Below are 24,471 nucleotides of genomic sequence, written 5' to 3'. Positions count from 1 at the left end.
GTTCATCTCTAGAACAGATGCTCAGAGGCAGGAATCCTAGCCATCAGACCTAGGCCTTGTTTGCCCTTGGCATGCCACACCCTAAGTCACTTCAATAGGCTTGATCAGGAATCTGAGAACAGGTCAAAAGGCAAGCATGGCAGAGAGTGAGGGTATAGGCAGTGAGGACTGGCAAAGCTCTGGTAACTGTCCAGGTCCTAGAATGCATCAGAAAGTCTAGGCACCTCACTAAGGCAGTTCTTGTGGAAGTGGAAGGCCCATCCTCTATTCAACAACAAAGGACCCTGGGTAACCACATGCACAGTGTCATTCCAAATGAACTACATAAAGCAAGTGCTGGGAAAGTCACGGTGTAATGGTTCAGGGCAACTGAGTAGGAAGGTCCAGTCTGGAAGTTCAGGGCGGTAAATAACTCATTTAGCTTAGGGACCAGAGAGGTTGCCACCATGATCTGAGAAGTAGGAACTATATAATGGCAGCTGTCCTGGTCTGCATCGGAAAGTGAATGCCTTTCCCTGTCACCTTGTGCCCAATTCAGCTCACATTCAGGTTCCTAGTTCAAGCCTCAATGGACTGACTTCATCTGGTTGTGAGAACCCGTCACCTCAGACTCTAGCAACAAGAGGTCCTGGGGAAGCCCTCATGCTCTTTTCCCATCTCTGCCATTTGAAGGTGCAGTGGAACAGGTCTGCTGAGCCTTCTGTGATGTTGTAATAACAACAATGTAGATGGGTACCACACCCTTGCTTGCCACGGCCTCACTATCTCCTGAGAGTCCTGTATGTATTCAATACATCCTGAGCCCCAATCCACAGCTCTAAGCAAAGACCTTCAAGGTCTTGTTTGCAAAGTCCATTTGTAATTCACAGATCAGAAGGTTGAAGAACAGTGGAGAAAAGTGTTTCTGTTCAATACCAGCAACAACAAAGTCTTGCTAGAAATGAATAATCTCAGGGACCACCCCAGCCTTACCACTTTAATTATTTTTATGTGTATGGGCATTTTGCCTATGTGTATGTACTTGTATTAGATGTGTGTCTGGTACACACAGAGGCCAGAAAGGGCATTAGAGCCCATGGAGTTGGAGTTACTGATAATTGTGAGCTCTGTTGGGTGCTGAAGCCAGGTTCTCTGGAAGAACAGCAGCTGCTCTTAATATTGAACAGTATCTCCAGCCCCGGTGACACTTGCCTTGTGAGAAGTTTCCCACCTTCCATGTGCACACTGAATCTGAGATACGTTCAAGGGTAGAGGTAGCCCTTCACCTTCACCTGGATATCAGGAACAAAGAACCGAGTAACTCGGCCTTAGTTGTTGGCATACATGATTAATGAATTCATATTTTCATTTTTCCCTGGTTGTACCCCTAATACAGACTCCATTCCCTTAACCCTATGGATCATTCAAGCATGTTTATTTCATAAATGTCTTTAAACATTTGGGTGCTCTTGTGAGATAACATTATCTTCAGTTCATTAATCATTCAGCCTCACTTCTAAACCTTAGAGGGTTAGGAAGGTCTGGTAGTTTGACAGAAACCAAGTGTGGAAATGTCTCCAGCCCATTATTGGTACGGCCTTTCTCATCTGTGAAATGGTGTTACCCCTGCCTTTGTGGTTACTGGAGAGTCTCACTAAATGTCTCTTATCAAAGGTAGTGGGGGTCAGCAGCTGTCATGGAAGTTATATTGGTAAGAATGGAGCTCAAAGACAAAGGAGAGGAACTCTGGGCCAAACCAGTGAAGGAGACAAATGTTTACCTGGTACCCACTGTATGCACAGCTTCCTATGCCAGACTGTGCTTACTACAACCTGAGGTGAAGATAAGGGGCATTAGTCATGGACATACCCCTGAGGGGTGGCTGAACTAAATCAGCCCAGCTCTAAAACTTTTCAGTAGAGCTACACCCAAACTTCACATGAGCATGGTCACCAGGCATGATCCCAGATCCCAGAATCCAGATCCCAGAATCTGAAAAAAGTCAAGACCTGTCTGAGAAAGAAATTCTACCTAATCCCAAGGATGGGCACAGACTGAAACAGACTGTTTTCTGGGTGTTTCTCATGTTCCGGAGCACTAGCAGAACCCAGGTTAGAGGGGGGCATCGGATACCACCTGGCACAACCTCCACTCTACAGGAGACAGGTCCAGTAAGCTCCTTTGAGGGTGTGCTAAGGGGTTGTTCTGGGTCTCAAGGCTGGATGTGGGATCTGCTGGGCCTTGCCACATAGCCCCTGCTGCTGCTCACTTTGGTCCTCTGGGGTTGGCAGTATAGAAGCTACTCTGCAGTGAACAAACGAAAAAGCTAGTCCACATCAGATGCATGAGAAAGATTTCCCCGGCATCACAGAGCACAAAAACTCTGTCTTAACACCCAAGGCTTCCCTGCTCAGTGTGGACCAAAACAGTCACCGGGTCCTTAGCCACAAGAACAGGCCAGTTCTCCTTCCTCCTAGCTAGCCTGTATGGAAGCACCATGTCGATTCAGCACCCTGGTCAGCACCCACCCTCTGTGGTGCTGGGGAGACCTCTAACTTCATAAGCTAGACTGTTTTCCAAGCCAGGACAACCCAGTTCTGGAGGTAGGCAGGCATCTCAGAGTGGAGTAGGGACCTGGCCCTCTCCCTGATCCCTGACACCACCATCTCCTCAAGCCAGGGCTTTTCATCTTGGAAATTCTCCAGATAAAAATAGACCTGAACTTTAGAAAACAGTCGGTATTCCTTGAGCTTTCATTTCTTGAAAGCTATAAATAAAGCTCTAGAACTGGCATAGCAGCCATTCAAACCTGCTGAATGGACGCACAAGGGTTCTCGGATGGAAACCGTGGGGTTTATGTAATTCCTGGCCTCCAGTCAGGAAGTGCCCACCTTCTTGAAGGCACCCATTTCTGAGTGACTTAGTAAGTCCCAGGAAAGGGAGTTGAGCATCTCTGACCCCAGCAAATGACATCTCATTGACTATTTTCCCTGACCTCACCCACAGTGCTCACCTCACCGCATCTTTGTACCCACAAGGTCCAGCTGTCCAGTTGCAATTGAAAAACTTGGGATTCTGGTGACCACAAAGCAACAGCTGGCCAGGGCCAGAGCAGACACTCCACTTTAATCTTACCACCACTGTCATGACCAGCCGCTGTGTTCATTGATGTTACTTGCAAAACTCTGCGGGCATTTGCACTTGGGCTCCTGCTTTAATCTCTGATGGGAAAGAATAGAGACTACTGGGAGAGTGTCAGCAATAGTGACAGCTCACCTCTGGGCACCTAACCTCTGACAAGTAACTTCAATGAAAGAAGATGTGGACACAGAAATCAAGGGAAGGAGGCTAGAAGAAAGGAAAGAAGTGGAGATAGATGTTGCTGAATGCCATTGGCCCCGGAGTCCGCACTGACCCAGATGCCACACCTCCCAGGAAGAGGTTGGCATGGCAGCTGCCTTCTTTTCCTGTTCCTTTGTTTCCCCTGGGCCAGAAGAGTGGGTGAGTCTCTCTTCCCTTTCTGCTTTTCCTTAAGCCCAGGAGACCAGCAGCTGCCACCTTAAGCTTGGAGAATCAAGTGGGAAAGGGCTGCCAAGCTGAGGCACGGAGTCAAAGCCATGTCCAGGGCCATGTAAAGGAGGGCCAGGGTGTGCTGCAGTGTTGCCGCCACAGTGCACCTGATACGGAAGACTCTTCAGACAAGCCTGCAAGTACAGGGAGGATAGACCCCGTCGCCGCATTACCACACCCATACAGCCTTCTCATGGGAACCTGCATCTGTCCCTCTTAGATGATAAAGCCAAAGCACCCACTCTGGGCCCCACACCACCTGCCTACCTCATCTCTCACCTGCTGCTGGGGCCTGAGCCTCTTGGTCACATGTCTGTCTATCTCTGTCTCTCTGTGTGTGTGTCTTTCTGTCTCTCTTTCTCTCTGTGCCCGAAGTTCCCACCACCAACTCTTCACATCATACTTCTTATTTAAGATTCCCATTAAGCACCCCCTTTCCAAAAGAACCTTCCTGACTCCCACATCACACAGGTATCCCTCAATCTACCCCCCCCACATACCCACGCACGCACGCGCGCGCGCACACACACACACACACACTGTGCTCTACGTTACAGCACAGCCACACCATCCTACAAAAGACAGCTAGGGTTGTGTACATGTGTTGCACCATAGAAGGTTACTGTGAACAAATGAGATAACAGCTGATATTTACTGAGCAATTGGGAAATGCAGGCACTGTGCTAAGTGCTTTAAGGGCATATCATTTACTGCTCACCAGTCTTACCGAGAAGGCACTGTGACTAGCACAGCCTCTTTCCAGAAGAAGAAATGGGCCAGGAAGCCCTGAGCCACTGCCAAGCACCTGAGCCCTTACACTGATGAATCAGCCTCCATGGACTTTCCGCGTTTTGACTCTTGTTCCTATGAGATTCATGTAGGCGCAGTGCTCCAGCACTGTGTGCCACCCTCTGAACTATGAAGGTGTCATATACCGACCATCCACTTGGGACAAACCAATTTAGGAAGAGGAATGATATAGGTGAGGGGATGCACGGGGGCTTAAAGGCAAGAAGCTAGAACAGGACAGGAAGTCAGACTCTGCCCACAAAGACCTTGGTTCCTCTCAAATGAGCAATCTGGAAGCTTGGGCAAGCCTCAACTAAATCTAAGTAACTCCATTATGCTCCACCTCTAAAGATACCTAACTCCTGGCAAGTAAATGTTGGCATTCCTCCACTGACAGGCACTGGCTACCACTCCAGTTCAGCCAGCACCTCAGGAAGCTTCTTTCTCCCAGATGAGTCTGACCCTGAGGAAATTAGGAGAAAGCCAGCATGCCAAATGGGAGATACCTCCCCACCAATATCAGGCCCACTGGCATCCTACTTCCCCTCAAACAGACCCTCACCTCTGGCTTCTTGAAGCCTCCTATCTTTTGTCCCGTGCTTTGCTTGCTGACACCCACAGAAGTGATAACTAGCGCGACATGGCTCTCCCAGTTCCCAGCTCAGCCCCCTTTCTGAGTACGATGGTTCTGGAATCCCCCCAGAAAGGAAGCAGGAAGGGAACTGTAGACGGAATGCATACTGGGCTATTGCTGGGAGGACGGCATGCTTAACAACACGGGGTCTGTGGCTGAGAGGGCAAGAAACCACAATCGCTTTGCCAGAGGATGCCCTGGCTTAGAGCTCTTCAGCCAGAGGGTGAGTCCTTGGCTCCTGAGCAAGGTCAAATGAGAAAGCTACAGAGGTATACACAGGGTGCATTGCTCGTGTGTGTGTGTGTGTGTGTGTGTGTGTGTGTGTGTGTGTGTGTGTATGTGTGTGCGTGTGCGCACGCACACATGCACACTGAAGAGGTGTATACAGAATGCATCATTCACAAATATGTATATGTGTGTGCATACACACATTTGAGTGTGCACAGAAGTGTGTGTAAGGAGGAAGACATTTGCAAGGAAATCCCTAGGAAGGTGATGCGATTCCCAAGAAAGGGGGCAATGTTGGTGGACTCAACCATCGATCCCTGTTGGCTGGGAAGTCCATGTCATACATACAAGGAAGCAGAGACAGTGACAGTCATGGGCCCAAAAGTCTGGGCCCACACACTCTGGGGCCTCAGATGAGCAAAAGGAGTCAGGACTCACATTCCTCTACTCCCAGCAAGTGTCTCCTGGATCTAGTCCTCACTGGGCTATGTCATGGCAGGGCTGGAAAGACACCTTTCTCTGTCAAGAAAACTCCTAAAGGAAAGCTGAATGAAGGCCCAGAGAGGGGGGTTCCACCTACAGAGCCCACTGACAAACCACACCCATACTTATGGTTGTGGGATCTTCTGTGTCATTTATACTGACCCCAAGGCAAGGGCTCTGGGACACTGGGCAGGGGTTGTAGGGCTTGCACAGGCCACCAGCTGCCCTGACAGGAATAGAAATCTTTTGTTTCATCCTTTCCTTCAGGCACGAATGCCCATTATACACGCCAACCACGTTTCTTACCCTAGAAATGTGGTATGACCCGGTTAGCCCGCTCAGACAGAGAGGTAGGGTAGATTGCCCACACAGCCAGCAAGTGGCAGGGCTCCTATTCAAACCCGGATCTTACCAGTTCTGAGGTCGTTATCTGTTGATACAATGAGAAAAGCAAGATTTGGTTGCTCGGTGGCCTATGAGATGGCAAAGGAGTTCTTAGAAGTGAAGCAGGCATGTTCCAGCAACCACAGGGGCAACTACATCTAATCCCAAAGAAACCCACAGGAAGTTCTCAGCACTCCTCATGCTTCCCCAGTGCCTTCCTAACCCTTGGTCCTCCGGCTGGGAGAGCTCAGCTGCAATCCTGGGAAACCGCTTTCAGCATCTCTCAAATCTTCTTAGCGAACGGACAAGGCGACGACTGCCTTGATCCACTTACATGTGGCTTCTAAAGAAGTTTTCCTATAGGAACGCAAAGCAGGATGCTCCAGCTTGGAAAAAAACTGCTGTTCCTTATCTTGTAGAAGATTTGTCCCTAAACACATTTCCTTGTGTTTAAACTCATCTAACTGGATGGCTCCAGGCAGATACTCTCAGCAAGTACTGCAGCCTAACACTCCCCCTTACTGCCATAGGATTCCATATAGCTTGGATTGATGCACTTATTATCATCATCATTTGGGAAGCTGGGGCCATCACTGGCAATGCCTGATTTTACTGTAATTCACCTAGATTGGTTCCTGACACTTGGTCCAGTATTTCCCTGCTCCAGCTGGGAAAAACTGGCATATCTAAAGAAGCCCTGGGCTTAGGACCTTTGGCTCTCTTGAGCTTTGTTCTTTTTAAGCCACACCTTCTCTGCACCATAGCAGAACCCTCAAAGGTAGGCTGCACAATGCTGTCCCCTTCAGCCCTCCCCCAGTCCTCTGCTCCAGGCAGAAACTGCCAGCGTGAGCAGACATCTGATCTGTCTCAGCAGCTGCGATATCATTCTACCCAATGTCCAGGCTGCCTGGGCTCAAGGTTTGTGTTCCACATAGTCAGGAACTCTCCAGCCTATGGATCCTGTGCCATCCCATATTCTGACGTGCCATCCCATATTCTGACACCCCACCCCACCCCACCCTACCCCCGGATCTCAGCTTATACAGCCAGCTACGAAGGAGGTCAAGGACTCATGAAATGATCCTTTTAGAGTCTTCCCTTAGATTAGACAGTATGTGCTCTGGAAGTCCTCGGGGACCATTTTGACTGGACAGTGCCTCCCCCAAATATCTGTCACTATCTCCTTGGCCCCTAACACCTACTTCCATTGTCAGAAGTTTAAATACAATTTGGAGGGGCCCTGGAAATATTTCACCTATGAAAGAATGCCAGCAGCAACCCATCTGGCTGGAGTATACAGGCCACCTGAGTGTACCTTATTTCTCCCCTGGTGATGAGAACCCTGCTTCTCCAGAGGAACTCAGTCATTTCCCTAAGCACAAGCAAGGAGGCTGTCATATGGACCCCCTGGCCATTCTAAATTCCTCCATCATCTGGCTGGAGTATCCAGGCCACCTGAGTGTACCTTATTTCTCCCCTGGTGACTGGCAACTGAAGTTTACCAAGAAGAGCAGCTGGACATTACAAATTCAGCCTTAAAGGAAATCGTTTTCTGCTAATAGAGTAAGTCCCAAATAACAGCCCAATGAGGAGGGAGGGTGATAAGGCCCCAGCATGCGCCACAGAAATACAACCGAGTCCTCACACCCTGATGTCCAGGGGAGACTGTGCCACTGCAGAAAATCAGCCACTGTAGGAAATCAGACTCCCAAGGCCAATTCACACGGTGTTAAATTTTGGATTTAACTAAATCTACTCACCTGGGGTGTGTCATAAGACTGCTGTCCCCTGGCACCAATGCTAGGCCAGAAAGTGGCACTGACAATGGCCAGTCTCTACCGAATACCCTCATTCCTTGAAGGAAGGCCAGAGGCAGACTGACTTCCTGTATTCCCAGGGCAGATGTGGCCCATGCTGAGGCCTCCTCCTACTCCTCACTGTAGAGACTGAGCAACTGAGTTCTGGAGAGGGGAATGTTATGTTTCTACCAGTGGGGTGCTGCAGGGGGCTCATCTCAGAACCAACTTTTCCCATCATCATGAAGCTACCTTACCCTATATGGTCAGATCTGAAAGGCGCCCATACATAGTCAGTCACCCAACATTCTTACTTGGCTGATGAAGACAGTAGAAGTCTCAGAATTCCCCAAGGCATGAAGAATGGAGGCCACCTTTCACATCACTCCCAACCCTGAGAAATGCCAAGTAACCTCATCTTCTAAGAGCAGTGGTTTCCAAAAATGTATTTTTAGCAGCAGAAGCCATCCTCAAACAAAGCCTTATGCAAAAACTTCAAGCTGCAAACGCATCAGCAGTGTTTGCCTGAGTGAAGCCTAAGCCAGGCCCCAGGCTGCCCCCACCCCAGCACCAAAACTCCCTCCACAATGCCCTCTGTGGATGTCACTTTGAAGCCCCAGGTTTTGGGAACCTCCAAGCTCTGCAGCTAAAGTAGCAAAATAGGGTGGACTCTTACTTAAGAGCCGTGGGTGGTATAGCTGGTCTCTGACACTTGGACAACCTCGTTCTCTACTAGGACCTGGCCTCCGTCCCCAGTGAGCTGCCTCATACGCAGGTTGATGGAGCCGTAGGTCTTTCTGGATCCCCTGCCGGGGACAAAGGTCTGCCTGCGGTACAGCTCTCCCTTGCACAGAGAGACCATGAGCAGCACAGACAGGAGCATACCGCCCACTGTGAGCAGCCCGAGGCCCGCAATGATGCATTTGTCCAGATGTGAGCCCAAGCGGGCGTAGTACATCTCTAGGCGTTCCATCTCCCTTGCTGTCACTGTGTCAGGGTTGACTCGGGCCTCTCGGGGGATGGCATATGCTGTCACCACCAGGAGGATTCCGCTCACCAAGAAAACCAGAGCAGAAACAAAGCCATAGTCCACTGGGCGGCTCACAGGTTCCAGGCCTGGTCCCTCCTCTGAATGCAAAGAAAGATCATCCCGCTGGGACCGGGACAGTGGAGGGACACCTCCAGGGGGACTGGGGGAGCTACCCAGTCTAACATCCCCAGGGTTCTGGAAATGAGTCTCCTGCTCCTCAGAGAAGAAGCAGGCATTCTCCACACCCATCCTAGGTGGCGCCACTGGGCCCTGTGAGGCCGGTCTCCTTGGAACCTGGGGACCATTGCTCAATGTCTTCAGTTCCAGACCAGGGGGAGATGCCATTGGAAAGAATGACCCCAGCTCATCCCTTGGCCCGTTGGCAGCTAGAAGAGAAAACAGAATGTCAGTTGAATTTGCCTGCTGGAGCTCAACCTCACACCTGTCCCTAGCACAGTTGTGGGGAGCTGTGGACAGTAGAGCAAGCAACCCATGCTAGGGCCCTACCTCACAGCGACTGGTGTACTTATACTCTCTTGGCCTCAGTTTCCCCATTGACCAAAACCCCCAGTGACAATACTAATGCCACTCTCTACTCCCCAATGCTAACAGAGAGGTTGAGGTAACCTCTGTGTAAGAGTACTCAGTAAGTATTAGTGACGGGATATCTCCTTGCTTGTGCTTAGGGAAATGACTGAGTTCCTCTGCAGAAGCAGGGTTCTCATCCGTAGCATGGGAAGCCTCTCTCAAAAGGCTGTGGTAAGGATTTCGTCAAGTGATGCTCATCAGGCTGTGTGGCCAGTTTGGCTAACAGGGAAGGCTGCATGAACATGTGTGAGGTGAGGTGATGGTGTAGGTGTGGCCGAGACATGGTACAGGCACTCACTCATGGGTGGAAGCCTGGTGTGGGGGTGATGGCACGAGTGGGAAACACCCTAGCATCCGGAGCTTGGGGGGTATTCTAGAGAGGGAAGGGGGACCCCAGAGACCAGCTGGGCCAGTGCACAGAAGACTGTGAAACCCAGGCCAAGAAGCAATGGGCAGTCAAGTTGCTGGAGCCAGGAGAGCTGGGATTTGTGTGGATTTTAGAAGGTGGCATGTCTGATGCATGGAGGACGGGGTCCAGGGGTGGTGACCGGACAAGAAAAGTAGAGAAAGCCTTGACTGAGCCAAAGCCGAATGCGTCTGTGTAAGAATTCAGGGGTTGGGAGGTGGGGACAAAGAGGAGACACTACCAAATGCCTGGACGCATGGCACACAGACTCACTGCGCATGCACGCTTGTGTCAAAAGGCCACCAACCTATAGATCATCGGCCAGACTGAGTTCACTAGAATTCTGTTTATTTCATTTCCAAATCTATTCATTGAGTTTTAGTGAATCAGTTGCACACACACATACACATGCGTGTGTATATATGTGTATGTATATGCAACTAATCCATCAAAACATATATATGTATATGCATATGTATATATAAATGCCATACACACACGTACACATAGATGTACATATGCACCCTCCTGTAGGGAGCAAGTGAAGTCCTCAATGCATGTGTATTGCTGACATGGGCATGACCCCATATCGAGGACCCCAATGCCTCAGTCCCATGGGAAGGGTAAAGCCTTCCCCACATGAGGCACGGAGGCATGGCAAAGCCTTTCCAAGGTCCAAATGCAAACATAGACAGTGCATGCAGAAATGCACGCTTCAGCTTTCTCCCACCCTACATGTTTACGACCTGATGACTTCCCCTACAGAGACAGCTCCTACAAAGATTAGCTAAACCTGCCTCCTTGTTCAGCTGTATACAGTAACCCTGCCTTCCTGTTTATCTGTAATAACCCTGCCTTCTTTCTTAGCCATATTCAACAACCCCACTTCTCTGCATATAATAAATATGCTGATCTAGGATTGCTGTGGATTCCAACAGAGAGCCCAGACCACCTGAATCCCAGCTTTTCTGCATGTCTGTGTGCCTGTCTTTTCTTCATTCCCTTGGTACCCCAGCCACTCTCCAGAGCCATGTACATGCAGCAGATACCCATCCCCAACTTCTCCTGCAAATCTGCCTGCCATGTTCCACCATCCCCTCACAACACACACCTGGCATTGGCGACTGGGCTTTTCCCTCATGTGGCTCTGAACTCTTCACAGGTACACCTTCTTGACACCCCACAGTAGAAGCACAATGTTCCATACACAATGACATCCCGAGGGTACATACATCCACAGCCCTGGCACGCAAATACACAGGCAGCAGAGACCCTGGGTGCAGAGTGGCTCTCCTGCTCTGATGTGTCTGCACATAAGAGCTGATTCTCCACATTTCCTGGTCACTCTCCACTGTTCTGCGGGTGTCTGTGTCTATGTGCAAACACGGGCAAATAACTGAAGTGATGGTAAATGGGCAAATGAATGAATGAATGAATGAATGAATGAAACTCCGAGGGGCAGAGGTGGGAAGTCCCTCTGACCTTCCCATGTGGACTTGTTCTCTTAGCAAACACGCGGCCTTTCTTCCCAGTTCAAAGGCTGCTACTGCTTAAACTCCTGTCTATCAATGTGTTCTTCCTCTACCGTGTCTGTTTAATACACACTAAGCACTGACTGCTTGTTAGACTTTCTTGTTAGCACCCCACTCAGGAATAACTCAGCTCTGTCACCATTGTAGAAAACACAATCAAGATCCCATGGTATGTATGAGGACCAGGTACCAAGAGTTGAATATATGTACTCCAAGAATCTCTGTTCCCTACATACTTGTAAAACCCACACTCCACCTTCCTTCCCTGACTCTTGGAGCCCTCACTTGAGACAGCAGGCATGGGCATCCTGATCTCTCTGAATCTCCCTGGGTTCCTAGTCTTCTCTCAGTTCCTAGAGGATGGATTGAAAGGGCATCAGTGCTAGTTGGCTTTTTACTTTTGGCACCAAAAGCTACTCAGAGCCTGAAAGTAGGTGCCACTTATGGCCCTCACCCATTAAGCCCTCCGCAAGCCTGAAGAATATGGGAATGGTCCACAACACCTTTCCTAGACAGGTACATTGGTGCCTCCATATCCCAGAGGATATCTGGGGCACACAAATTATTAGAACAGGACTCTCTTTTCCCCAAAACTTTTTCCTTAGGATGCCTGGGTGAAGAAGCAGGAGGTGTCTTCCCTCTAATAGCTTCAGAATGTCTGCTTCTCTCATAAGATGCTTAGTAAGTTACTAAGGGGCATACCTATCAATTACCCAGACTTTAGCTCACACGCACGCACTTGCACACAACACACACACACACATACATGCACACGCACACACGCACACTGAGAGAGCGATGTTGGTGCTCACAGATCACCCTCCAAACCCGAAACTACACCAGTCACTGAAATTGTATCTGCAGTCCTATAGTTCCTGAAAGGCAAGCGCCCCTCCACCCCCCACCCCCGCCCTGTTCCATACTCACTGTCCCCGGGACGGTTCCTACAGCAATGCCCACAGACCCAGGAACTAAGTGTGACTCACAGATCCACGGGTCACTGTGGTGGTACCCACAAGACGGTAAAATCGGGAGAGAGAGGGCGGGATGAGAGAGGGAGGAAGAAAGAGAGAAAGGGATGGAGACTACCTTTAGCACTGCTGAGATCTAAGCAGGATCCACCCAAACCTGCCCAAGTCCAGCACTCTCACCCATATCGCACGCTGACACCCCGGAGTCCCGACACACTGCCAGGCTGGGTGAGGTTTTGCAAACCCAATCGATAGACACATGCACTAGTAGTACACAAAGCCTCAGGCGCGCAGATGCATACACGCAGGTCCACGCGGTTATACCCAAAGTTCTGCGCGGAAAGCCCCAGCACCCCGGCCTCCCGCCTCCTCCGCGCCCGCCCGGCCCGCAGTTCACACCCCCTGCTCCTGCCCTTGACCGCCAACGCCACGGGCCAGAGCAGGCCAGACCCGGCCGGTCAGCGCTCGCAGAGGGGCGGCCCTGAGAGGCTGGGGCTCGGCGGGGCCGGCGTGCTCTATGGTGCTCCGGTCGCGTGTCCTTCGGCGGGCCGCGAGGTCAGGCGAGCTGTCCTTTGCTGCCACTCCCCGCCTCGGGCCCTGCGCGGGCGGCTCGCGGGCGGCGTGCGGAGCCGTGTCGGGCCTCCCCAGTCCCCGCACGCGGGAGCACAGAGCTCCGGGCTGCCGAGGGTGTGCGCAGATCCCGGCCCGGCTGCTGCCTCGCCCTCCCCGGCTCCCGCCCCCTTCCCGGCCCGCCTGCCCGCCCGCCCGCCCGCCCGCAGCGGCTACCCGGGCGCACGTACCTGCTCGCGCCGCGCCGGGCTGGGCTGCACCGCGCCGGCCGCTGGGGGGCTCCGAGAAGGAAGGGACAGGGCTGGGCGGGAGCGGCGGATCCTGGAGCGCCGCCGATCGAGCTCCGCCCGCGGCGGGCGAGGGCGCCGGGAGAGTTAGCGTGGGGAGGGAGACGGAGACGGCTGCGGGTGCCCGGCCCCCGCCGCCCCTAGAGCCACCTCCGTCTCGCCCGCGCACGCTGGCCGGGGAAACCCGAGGCTAGGAGCTCGCGGCGCTGGGTGCAGGGGCGGGGCGAGGCGAGGGAGGGGCGGGGGGAGAAGACCCCTCCCCCGCCTCTGGGGAGACCCTGCTGCACCCGGGGATGCTTTTCCCACCCCAGGTAGGACCCAGGGTCCTCTTCAAGGTCTGTAGATCCGGAGTCTCATCATTGCATGGGGCTCGATGGCTCACGGGCGCCACGTGAAGGCAGAAAGGAAGCCTCTACCCACCTCTGTTTGGATGGGTGTCCTTCTGGGGCATTGTCCACGGCCACGCACACTCTTGAGCTCCAAAGCCACCTGCAAGGTCCCTTCTGCTGGGTAGCCTGTCTGGCTTCCTCGCGGACACACTGGGGTTCGTCCATCTAGGCAGACACTTCTCTGACCTGTATCGAAGTGGAAGCCCAGTGCAGGTGTACAGGTTTCTGTTTTAACGGCAACTTCTTCCTCTTGGGGGGCCCAGGCCAAGCCCAAAGAGAGGGCTCGTGAGGAAGGAAAGGTTATGGTTTCTGGGAAGACTTCGTGGCCAGCTTCTGTTAGGTCTTATCATCCCTCTGAACTTCATTGACCACCTTTGTCCAAGGAAATCCTGACTGCTGACCCTGAGGACTCTGCCAGTGTGAGTGGAGGTCATTCTGATATCCAGGAAGACAGCTAAGGTGAGAAATCCTTGCCCTGGCTCCTTAGCTCTCTCACTGTCAAAGGCTCACAGGTCCTACTCCAGAGGCATTCAGTCCTCACCCACCGGGAGAGCAAAGGTTGTCTTGGAAGCCTTGAGGGCCAACATAGCCAGGCCCTGTGCTGAGGCTCCGGAGCTAGACAGGCCTGTCTCCCTCTCTCCGTTGAGAGGCCTAAGCCATTTGCATCTCCACAGAGAAACTGGCCATGGCACTAGATTCCTGTGCAGTTCCATTTCCACCCCTCACAGGTGTATGACCTTGTGCAAACGTGTGTCTTTAAGCTCAAGTTTTCCCAACTGTAAATAGACTCAGGAATTGATGAGATCCCAACCATTAGTGTGTCCATAGTTCCTTCCCTGTCCTGTGTAGTCCAGTCCCACACATACCCAGTGACCACTCCGTTCCCTCACTTCCCTTAAGTCTTTGCTCACACGTCGCCTTCTCAGAACCACCTGCCTGGGCCATCTTCGTAAAAAGAGTAGCACCCTGGCACCCTGCATGCCTTCCCTCAGATTTTCTCTCTAAGGCATTCATCAGCTCCTGATAGTGGAAGTAACATGCTGGGTGGTGGTGATGCAGGCCTCTAACCTCAGCATTCTCAGCATTTGGGAAGCCAAAGCAGGTAGAAAGAACTCTGAGTTCGAGGCCAGCCTGTTCTACAGAGTGAGTTCCAGGACAGCACAGTGCTGCACAGAGAAACTCTATCTGGAAAACCAAAACCAAACCAAAACAGAGCAAAAAATAAAAAGAGCCAAGTATGTAGTATAGGCTCTGTCTGTTTTCTTCCCTGATGTATCCCGAGACTTAAAAAGGAGCCAACACATGGGAGGCCCTCGATATATCCTCTATATTCCTTGAATAAAGAATGAGAGATGCACAGCTATTCTTTGAGCTCCTGTTGTATTCTTGCAACTAAGGAGAGCCCATCCCTACCCTCAAGAAACTCTAGTGATATTCCAGAAGGAAAAGAGATACACACGGGTAGTGCTGTAGCAGCAGTAAAGGCTAATAAACAAAGGTACACTGTACTGTATGGTCTCAGGCAGGATGCTTGCTTGAGTCTTGGGGATGGGATGGGTAGCAGGAGAGGGGACTGGGCCAAGATGGGCACTTGTATGGATGGCTAGTGGGTAAAGAGCAAGGAAGAGAGATCCAGCAGAGGACTATCATGGGCAAAGGCCTTGGGGCAGAAGGGAGCACAGTGAGTGTGGGCATGGAGGGGTATGGCCACAGTGGGAAACCAAGGGAGGAACATGGCAGGACATGGGGCTGTGCTGGACAGAAGCCAGGTCTCTGCGAAGCCTTGAAGGCCAAGAAGTGTGTTCCTCTCAGAACAGTGGGAACCCACGTGGAAGAGTCTGGGTAGGAAGTTAGCCAACCTCCTGTCCTCTTTTCCATGTGACTTTGACCTTTGGCTGTCAAGCTCAGGGGTTTTGGTTTTACAAGGCCAGAAATATATTCCAAGTTATTGAGCAACACTGATTAGGTAAATATGACTCCTGTAAAGAACGCTAGAATGACTCACACAGCAATGGATGAGAATTGGAGATGTCAATATGAACTCATGTTCAGCTTAATATAGATGTGGGTGGTTATGTATAGAAATGTTTACAGAGCAGTCCTGTGTGATTCTGGAGCCACGGGTCACCATGCAGACATGGCCAAGTCCAAGAACCACACCACATACAACCAATCCTGATAATGGCACAGAAACGACATCAAGATGATCTTAGTCACGAAGTTATGATTCTCTTAAGGGGGTTGACTCCAAGTTCCTGAGGAACATGTGCTTTGCCAAGAGAAGCACAAGCAAGACCTACAGAAGATGCAGGCAAACACTGTGAAAGCGATGAATGCATGTGCAGAGGTCATTAAGGCCCTTGCAAAGCCTAAGGCAGTTGAGCCCAAGATGCCAAGGGGCCCCAGCCACAAACCCAGCCGTGTGGCTTTCATCAATAACTCCAAGCTTAGGAGGCAGAGTCTATTCCACATGGCCAGGGGTTGCAGGCTACGTCAAGCAAACCCCAAGTTCAAACCAAGGCTTCAACGATAGCTCTAGCTCAGATCCACACCTCAACTCCAGTTCAGGCTCTCAAAGGTGCCCAGGCCCTTGTGAAGGCCCCGTAGAAAAGGCTTCTATCTGCCAATGTGAAGGCAGATGGAATTGTGTGACTCTCCTACACACTATTTCCAGGTAGTGTCTTATGGGTTTTTTTTTTCTTGTGCAAATAATCTTGAGGCAAGATCTGTTTAAAAATGTTTACAGAAATGAGCATAGACATGGGTTTACATATATATGAATTTCTTTGCTAGAAGCGGTTGTACTTCATAGCAAAGAACACACCTAAGTGCAGAGATCTTAGTTTCTTATACATGTGTGTGTGTTTGTGTATGTGTGTGTTTGCATGTGTACCTATGGGAGTCAGTTATCACCTTCCACCATATGGATCCTTGGAATCAAACTCAGGTTATCAAGCTTGAAGGCAAGTGCTTCTCTGACTGAACCTGAGAGCTTGGTTTCTGATACTATTCTTCAATAAAAGGAACCAGGATTCCTTGGAGCAATGAGGCAGAAAGTATGTAAGATGAATCATAAAATAAATTCTACACACAGGGCTGGAGAGATGGCTCTGCAGTTAAGAGCACTTGTTGCTTTTCCAGAGGACCCAGTTTTGATTCACAGCACTGACATGGCAGCCCACAAACAGCCATCTATAACTCCAGTTCCCAGGAATCCAGTACCTTCTTCTGGCTTCCAAAGGAACTAGGTATGCATATTTATCTTACTTTAAGTACATGGGTATTTTACTTACATGCAATCCATGCAGGTAAAATACCCATGTATGTAAAGTAAGATAAATAAATCCTTTAAAATGTTTAGTTAAAAACAAAAATATTGAATACTGGCTGGATGTGGTGGCACATGCCTTTAATCCTAGCATTTAGGAGGAAGAAATAGGTGGATTTCTGAGTTTAAATCTGGTCAGGTCTACAGAGCAAGTTCCAGGACAGCCAGGCTACACAGAGAAACCTTCTCTCTCACTCACTCTCATATTCTCTCTCTCTCTCTCTCTCTCTCTCTCTCTCTCTCTCTCTCTCTCACACACACACACACACACACACACACACGTGTGTGATCATAACAAAAGACACGGGTCAACTTAAAGTGCTACTAGCCAAAGCAGGAAAAAAATTTAAGCAACAAAATGTTATAGTGATTCTGGGTTGTGACGGAAAACATAACGTACACATTCTGACTCCATCCTGATACAAATAGCTGAATGGATCAGTGAAAAGATAAACCACTGCCCAGTATCTTATCTGTGTGGCCCCATGGTCCTCAAAGCACAGACATAAGGCTCCACATCAGGTACTGACTGTACCTAGCCTTTCCAAGAGTGTGTATGGAGAAGGAAGTTCCATAAGAACCTGAGAATACTGGGTCCAGGCCCATACTAGGGTCAGAGTATGGTACTAGTGTGCACCCTTGTTATGAGACAAAGAAAAAGATACTTTAGTTGGATGTGGTGGTGCACAACTATATTCCTAGTATTCAGAATGTTGAGTCAGGAGGATTGCTGTAAGTATAAAATTTGCCCTGTCTCTTAAAAAAAAGGGGTGGGGGTGGGGGGAAGGGTAGCTCAATGTTTAAGAGCATTTTCTGCTCTTGCAGAGGACCCAGCTTAGGTTCCTATCTCACACACATGGTGACTCTCAAGTGCTTATAATTCCAGTTCCAGGGGATGAGATGCCCTCTTCTGGTCTCCTCAGGCATCAGGAATTGCACGTAATTAGTGCACATACATACATGTAGGCAAAACACTCATACAAAAATCTTTTTAAAAAATAACTTTCACAATTAACATATTAATTGTCCCTTTACCTTTATAATGCACAACCTCCATCTAATCATGTGATCACATAGATTCTGAGCCCAGACTAAGGAACAGACTATGAAATACTTGAGTAGTTCCCTTCAAAACTATGAAGGTTGCCCCCAAACAAGGGCAGGCTAAGAAACTGCAACTGGCCAGAGGAGCTTAAGGGGGGAAGCAGTAACTGCACACATGTGTCCTGGATAGGAAAGGGTTAACATCGGAACTATAGCATCAGAGGAAAGCGTGGACTTTATAATGCTAATGTCTCATGTTGGTTCTTACACTGAAAGAGATACACAACCCTATTTTAATGACACTTGGAGTGAAATATATGAGAATGCTGTACTATCTGGACCTCTTCTCGTTTTATAAGCAAAAAAAAAAAAAATAAATAAAAAATTAAAGTTTGTTACTAGGCATGGTAGCACACAGCTATAATCCCAGCACTTGGGAGGCTATGGCAGCAGGTTAGAGAAACCTTGGCTGATAACTGAGTTAGTTGATTAGTTATCATTTCTAACAACAGCTGGTAAAAACTCTTAACTACCTAATGGGAAATTATATTGTGGGCTTCCTGACCACGGGGACTTAATATACCTGGAAACAAGTCCCAAGGGACATGAAGCCTTTCAGCCAGGAGCTGGCCTGCACCCACCCAAGAAGTACTGTTCTGCTGGATGTAAGGATTTCCACTCACAGCAAGGCATGATGACACAGGGGTCCCTGTTCTACACCCTCCCGAGCAGGTCAATGCTAAGTGTGACTTAGTGTCACCTGTAGATGTGGGTACCCAGTTGAATTAACAGCAGCCCTGGGAACAATGTGGTCAGACTTACATTGTGAATGTCCTCCTTCCAACTACTTCCACAACACAGTGAGGAGACCAAGAAGGACAAGTCATGTGGGCAGTTTTTGTGGTCACATTGACAAATGGTTAGTTCTCAATAAATTAGCTGTGATTCTGTGAGAAGATATGACTTGTGAAAAAGAATGAGGCTCTTCTAGAGTACATTAGAACATCACTCGGTGGTCCAGAACTTTCCAGAGTAGTGGGGATGTGATATATGGGGACACATAGGTGTTTTGGTTTTCTCTCGCTGTATTCCAAATTACTTCAGAACTTCCTGGCTCTTGTTTTTGAAGTGTGGGACATCTCCATTGTCTTCTGTGTGGTGTCAGCAGGTGACATGGAGATCTGGGAGCTTTCTCGAGCAGCTCCAACTTCACCATATATCTGTGGTTTGGTTCTCACTGTCATCCAGGAGTTTCCATTCTTTCTCACAGTTACTCCATATGACCAGCTTGGGCTTCCTTGCCTGGCGTGATTTTGGGGTAGTCAGAAACCTTATACAGAGCTCAGCCTTCCCAAGAATAAGAAGAAGATGCTTTAGGACATTTTAGAGTCAAGGCCTGAAACTGGCCTGGCATTTTGACTATGCTTTGTGTTGCTTACTACAGCTTAGAGTCAAGAGGAGGGGTCTATATATGGGTGTGAACTTGGATCACTGGATGCAACTGAAGTAACTTCCCTGTCATTCATACTGTATCTATATACATATATCTATCATCTTACACACACACACACACACACACACACACACACACACACACACATACTCCACACACATCATTTCAAGACACAAGTGCTTATTTTAAACTATTTAAGGAAAATAATGGAATCATGATATCAGCACTATTGTGGGTACATTGCTTAGAGTAATGGCAAAAAAAAAAAATGGTTATTTGAAGCTGATGCTATCAAGCCTGCTGTTCACTCCTTTCTCCCACTGGTGTGGAGTCCATGATGATATTTGGCACCCTGTAAGGACTCTTATTTCCCAGCTTCTCTTGCAGCTAAGTATGGCCAAGTAGATAGTGAACTTTTAGAATATCATTACTTTGAGAAAAATGTAAGTTTCCTAATAGGAGATACATATGTTCTCCTTGTCTCCCTTTGTGTTTTTTATTGTCAGGATGTATATATGTTTGCTTAGTGGCTGGTGCTTAATTAATCAACCATATTGAGATATTTAGTTAGGGCAACAACAAACCTGAAGGAACCTGGATACCAGATGTACAGAAGGAAACAACTACCTGGAGTAATTTCCCACATTGCTATGTAGGAGCAAAATCAATTTCCACCAGCCATTACTGTTATTTGAGGTTTTCTGTTACTTAGAAGAACTATTCCTGTCTAACAGAGTCAATTTCAAGACAGTATAAGTAAATCAAACCGAAAATGGATGGAAAAGTTGAGAAAGAGGTATAAGACTGGCTGAAGTTTGAGAAATGCAGATCTGCTCCAGCCAGCAAACGTTCTGGGTGAAAGAACAAGTCTACAGGACACAGAGCCCAGCAGCTGACACAAACAGCAATCACCCAGCGAACATAGGTGAAGGGAGCAAGAAAAATGCTCCTGAAAAAAGACGCATGCTAGAGGCCTGGAGATGGCTCCTAGGTAAAGCACCTGCCTTACAAATGTGAGGATCAGGGTCCAATTAGGTTGGAGGCAAAAAGGATAATCGCCACTAGATAATAGCCTGGCCTCTACAACACTTCACATTTAAAAGGGTGGAAGATGAGAACCCACACTCAAAGTTGTCTCCTGACCTCCTCACATGAGCAACACATGCAGCAATCACCACACTTTTGTCATTTGGACCATCTTGTCTCACAGATGCTGTTAGGATGTTATAAATCCTACTTCAATGAAGTAGAGACACAGAATAAACTAATAAATTTGTCCCAAGATCTCAAATCTGGCCTCAAAATCAGACTTCAAAGCTGAATATGGTAACTAATAACTAATGCCCTGTGACCTGAGAGGATGGCCTACATGCTATTCCTAACCCTACTTGGTTCATACTTCAGAATCTAGAAGTGTTCATGACTAGATTTGATCAACAGCTTCATGTCCATTCCAACATCAGCTTGGCTCCCGCTTTTCCTGGGGCCACTAATGCTCTGCTGGAGCAAACCCAGTGTCACAGTCATAGGATATGGCATAGGGGTGGGGGACAGGAGTTGTAGGGCACATTCAAGACCCCCTAGGAGTGCTATAGAAGGTATAGCTCCAGCTATACCTTCTATGGGAAGAGAAAGGAGGGAGGCAAGGGAATGAGGGAAGCTGAGACCCACATCCCCAACCTCTGTAAGAGCAAGTCCCTCCATCCAACAGCTCTTAAAAGCTGAAGACCTTGCCATCTCTCATCCATAGATGGACACTGCCCAGGGAATCAGATTAACTAGACTTGGAGACATGCCCTTGAATTTAGATCAGTCAGTGTGCTGGCCTGCTGATGCTGAGACCATGCTTGCACACCAGAGTCTCTACCATTCAAAAGGACAGGGTATGTAGCACACATGCACACAGAGTGCACATGTGAGAAGTAGATGGGCTAGGACATCCATGCATATACAGGATACTCATGTACAGCAGTGTATTCAGAAAGAGGTGCAGGGGACTTGCATACAGGACATGTGGGGACAGAACGTTGTCTTATCTGAGAGCTTACATCGTCAGACACAACCACAAGACACAGAGCAGAGAGAGCTAACTGGAGATGGGACAGGCTTTTTAAACCTCAAAACTAGCCCCCAGTAACATACCTCCTCTAATGAGGCCACATGTCTTAACCATTCCCAAGCATTTCTACCAGCTGAGAACCAAGAATTAAAATTTCCTGCCTCCCTGAGCAGCCAAGCCCTGTGGCAGAGCAGATGCAGGATCAACAACCCTACATCTTCTGACCCCAGAGGGTACTTCTTGCACATGGTTAATAGACCTGCATAGACAGACATGCATCCCATATACACAAGGTAAAATAATAAACTTAAAAATACAAACAATAATGATGTCTAGCATACAGGCTGAGGTTCCCATACCTTCTCTGTTTTTCATAGTCTTGTCATGATAAAGGCCAACTCACTGAGTCAAGCCCATGGAAGTATCCAACAGTGATTTATTATGTAGTTGGGTTCAAGTTAATAATGGCTACCTGCAGAATATTTGATAGACAACATTGCATCTCCCCCTTTTAACAGCTTTTAACTGTTAATATACTATCTCTGGGTTTTCTGCAGTACTTGGGGGGTGGTCCTTGGCACAAAGTTTGTGCTCTGCCATCTATAAAGGTTTTAAAGATGGAACAAAGCTGTCTATGCTTGTCAAGGGCCCCGAGTAGAACATCAATCAATGGTTGTTGTCTCATTCTGAGACCAATCACCATCTGTGTCTTCTGCTGTGCGCCCTGTCTCCAGATCCTCCCACCTCTTGGTTTCATTTGGTCGTCTCTTTTTGGGCCCTTCCAAGCTGGTGGCCCTACTCCTTTCTATGCTACAGCACAGTGTGCTGTCAAGATCTCTTTGCAAATGGATGTACACCTTTGCTTTCAGCATGGACTTGGTTGTATAGCTTGCCTTGACCAATGGTGTGTGCAGAGTGACCATGTGCCAGCTTTGAGCTTGGGCCTTAAAGGAACTTCCTGTGGTCCCACTGCTCCTTTACTTTGCTTGTTTTTGTTTTTTGGGTTTTTTATTTTTTGTTTTCATTTTCAGACACAGTTTCAACTAGCCTAAACTGGCCTCAAACTCACTACGCAACCAAGAATGACCTTAAACCTCTGATCTTCCTGTCTCTACCTCCCAACTGCTGGATTTCCAGATGTGTGCTACCATGTCTAGTTATTTGCAGTGCTGGGAGATCGAACACAGGACTTTGTTTCTGCTAGGCAGGCATTCTATTTACTGAATCAAATCCCCAAATCTTTCTTAAAATCTTACCTTTTGCACTGCCAAGAGAGCATGCCTAGAAAGCCAGGAGGGTGGCAGGAGACCATTGGAGCAGCCTCAGACCTTCAGGTTATGGCTGGCATCATATCATCATCCCACCAACTAACTTCTGTATGCAAACAGATGATTGCTATGATGTGGGTAAGTGCCCTCGAAAGACCAATGGGTAAAGACCTATCAGGAGGCAGGGGAACCTTGAGCATTTGAGGCCTACTGGAAAGCTTTCCAGTCATGTGCAGGGCGTATTAGGGCCCTGGTGCTCTTCTGCACACCTTCCCCTACATGGCAGTCACGAGGTGACATTCATTCATTCCCTCTACCCCCATTCCCCCCCCACACACACACCCGCCATGGTGTAATGCCTCACCACAGCTCCAGATCCCAGGGACAACTGATCACGCACCCAAACTTTCATAACTGAGCTAAAATAAACCATTTTAAGTTCATTATCTCTGGTTTTTGTTATAGCAACAAAAAAACAGATTAGTGTGATTGCTAAGTAAAAGTGTGGTGTTTTAGAGATGTGCTCTTGTGACTGTGCCTAATTCAAAATGAGATCAGATCTAATTGACTCACGTGGTCACCACCCCCAAACAGCTTTATGAACATCAGCCACCATGAGCTAGAGATCCCCTGTTTTCTCTGTAGGTGGCTATGGTAGACTAAAGCATCCATGTTCCATTTCAAGGTTATGGGGTACAAAATCTGGGAAGAATCATTTCTGGTCCCCATGTCTAAAAGCCTGGCAGATATGGTCAGCAGCTATTTTTTTTCAGAGCACTTCGGTTCAAAGAGCACTTGGCATGACAGCCAAGCCAGAAAAGAATTTGCACAGCAAATGCTGTCTGTGTGCTGCCATCCAAATGCATCTTGGGATACAAACCCCAGAGTGAAAGAAACATGATGCTCCTAACAACCCACTTTAGGACTTCCTGCTGCAAAGCTGGAGGCAGGGCCCAGGCTCCAGCCGGCATAAGGCCCTTTTGCCTGCCATGTAGACCTCACCCGTAGAAGGAACCCAGGTCCAACTCATGGCATTGGAGCCCCTTCAGTGTTTGCTGGACCTCCTCAGTTCTCACTGCACTGAGACCATGGGTCATGTGCCATCCACCAAGTACCCACTGCTTGATAGAATTCTTAGCAACACTCTCCTCTGCAGAGTCCAGCATCCCCAGTGTCCTTTACACCCACTGTCCTTGCCCTGTTGTCTGAAGCCAAAATAGGACCCTCTCCTCTACTTGGTTTACAGACATTTACTCAAATCTTTTGTTTTGTTTTCTTTGGCTTGCAAAAATTTGCATGTTCTAGTTTGAATCTCCTTTGTTAATATAGTGTCATTTTGTTTTCAAATTTCTTTTATGTTTATATTTTCCTAATATGTTTTTTAGACAGGGTTTCACTCTCTAGACCAGAAATCCACTTATCTCAGGCTCCTGAGTTCTGGGAGTGATGGTGTGTGGCACCAAGTCAAGTTCCATAAAACTTTTCTCAGAGCCAGGAGGTGGTGATGCACGCCTTTAATCCCAGCACTTCGGAGGCAGAGGCAGGCAGATTTCTGAGTTCGAGGCCAGCCTGGTCTACAGAGTGAGTTCCAGGACAGCCAGGGATATACAGAGAAACAGAGAAACCCTGTCTTGAAAAACCAAAAAGAAAAAAGAAAAAAAGAAAAAAAAAAAAGAAAAAAAT

At 48.6% G+C, this 24,471-nt stretch overlaps 2 protein-coding genes across 2 annotated transcripts in view; one reads left to right on the top strand and one right to left on the bottom strand.

The window, feature by feature from the left end:
- Positions 1-1,398: 1,398 nt before the first annotated feature.
- Positions 1,399-13,635, bottom strand: Tmem74b (transmembrane protein 74B). The gene is made up of 2 exons (XM_031372235.1): positions 13,191-13,635; positions 1,399-9,279 (listed from the first exon to the last, which is right to left on the bottom strand). The coding sequence occupies exon 2, from the start codon at positions 9,236-9,238 to the stop codon at positions 8,540-8,542; it is 699 nt and encodes a 232-aa protein (XP_031228095.1). The 5' UTR covers positions 9,239-9,279; positions 13,191-13,635; the 3' UTR covers positions 1,399-8,539.
- A 1,649-nt stretch (positions 13,636-15,284) lies between these two features.
- Positions 15,285-24,471, top strand: part of CUNH20orf202 (chromosome unknown C20orf202 homolog) — a 16,631-nt gene continuing 7,444 nt past the window's right edge. Inside the window, exon 1 of the mRNA XM_031373269.1 lies at positions 15,285-15,478. Within this exon, the coding sequence (XP_031229129.1) occupies positions 15,285-15,478 (194 nt within the window). The remainder of the gene's footprint in view (positions 15,479-24,471) is intronic.

Source organism: Mastomys coucha, unplaced genomic scaffold, assembly GCF_008632895.1.
Source record: "Mastomys coucha isolate ucsf_1 unplaced genomic scaffold, UCSF_Mcou_1 pScaffold15, whole genome shotgun sequence".
In the NCBI taxonomy this organism is placed as follows: Eukaryota; Metazoa; Chordata; class Mammalia; order Rodentia; family Muridae; genus Mastomys; species Mastomys coucha.
Note: the sequence above shows the minus strand (reverse complement) of the source record. Positions and strands in the feature narration are given on the sequence as shown.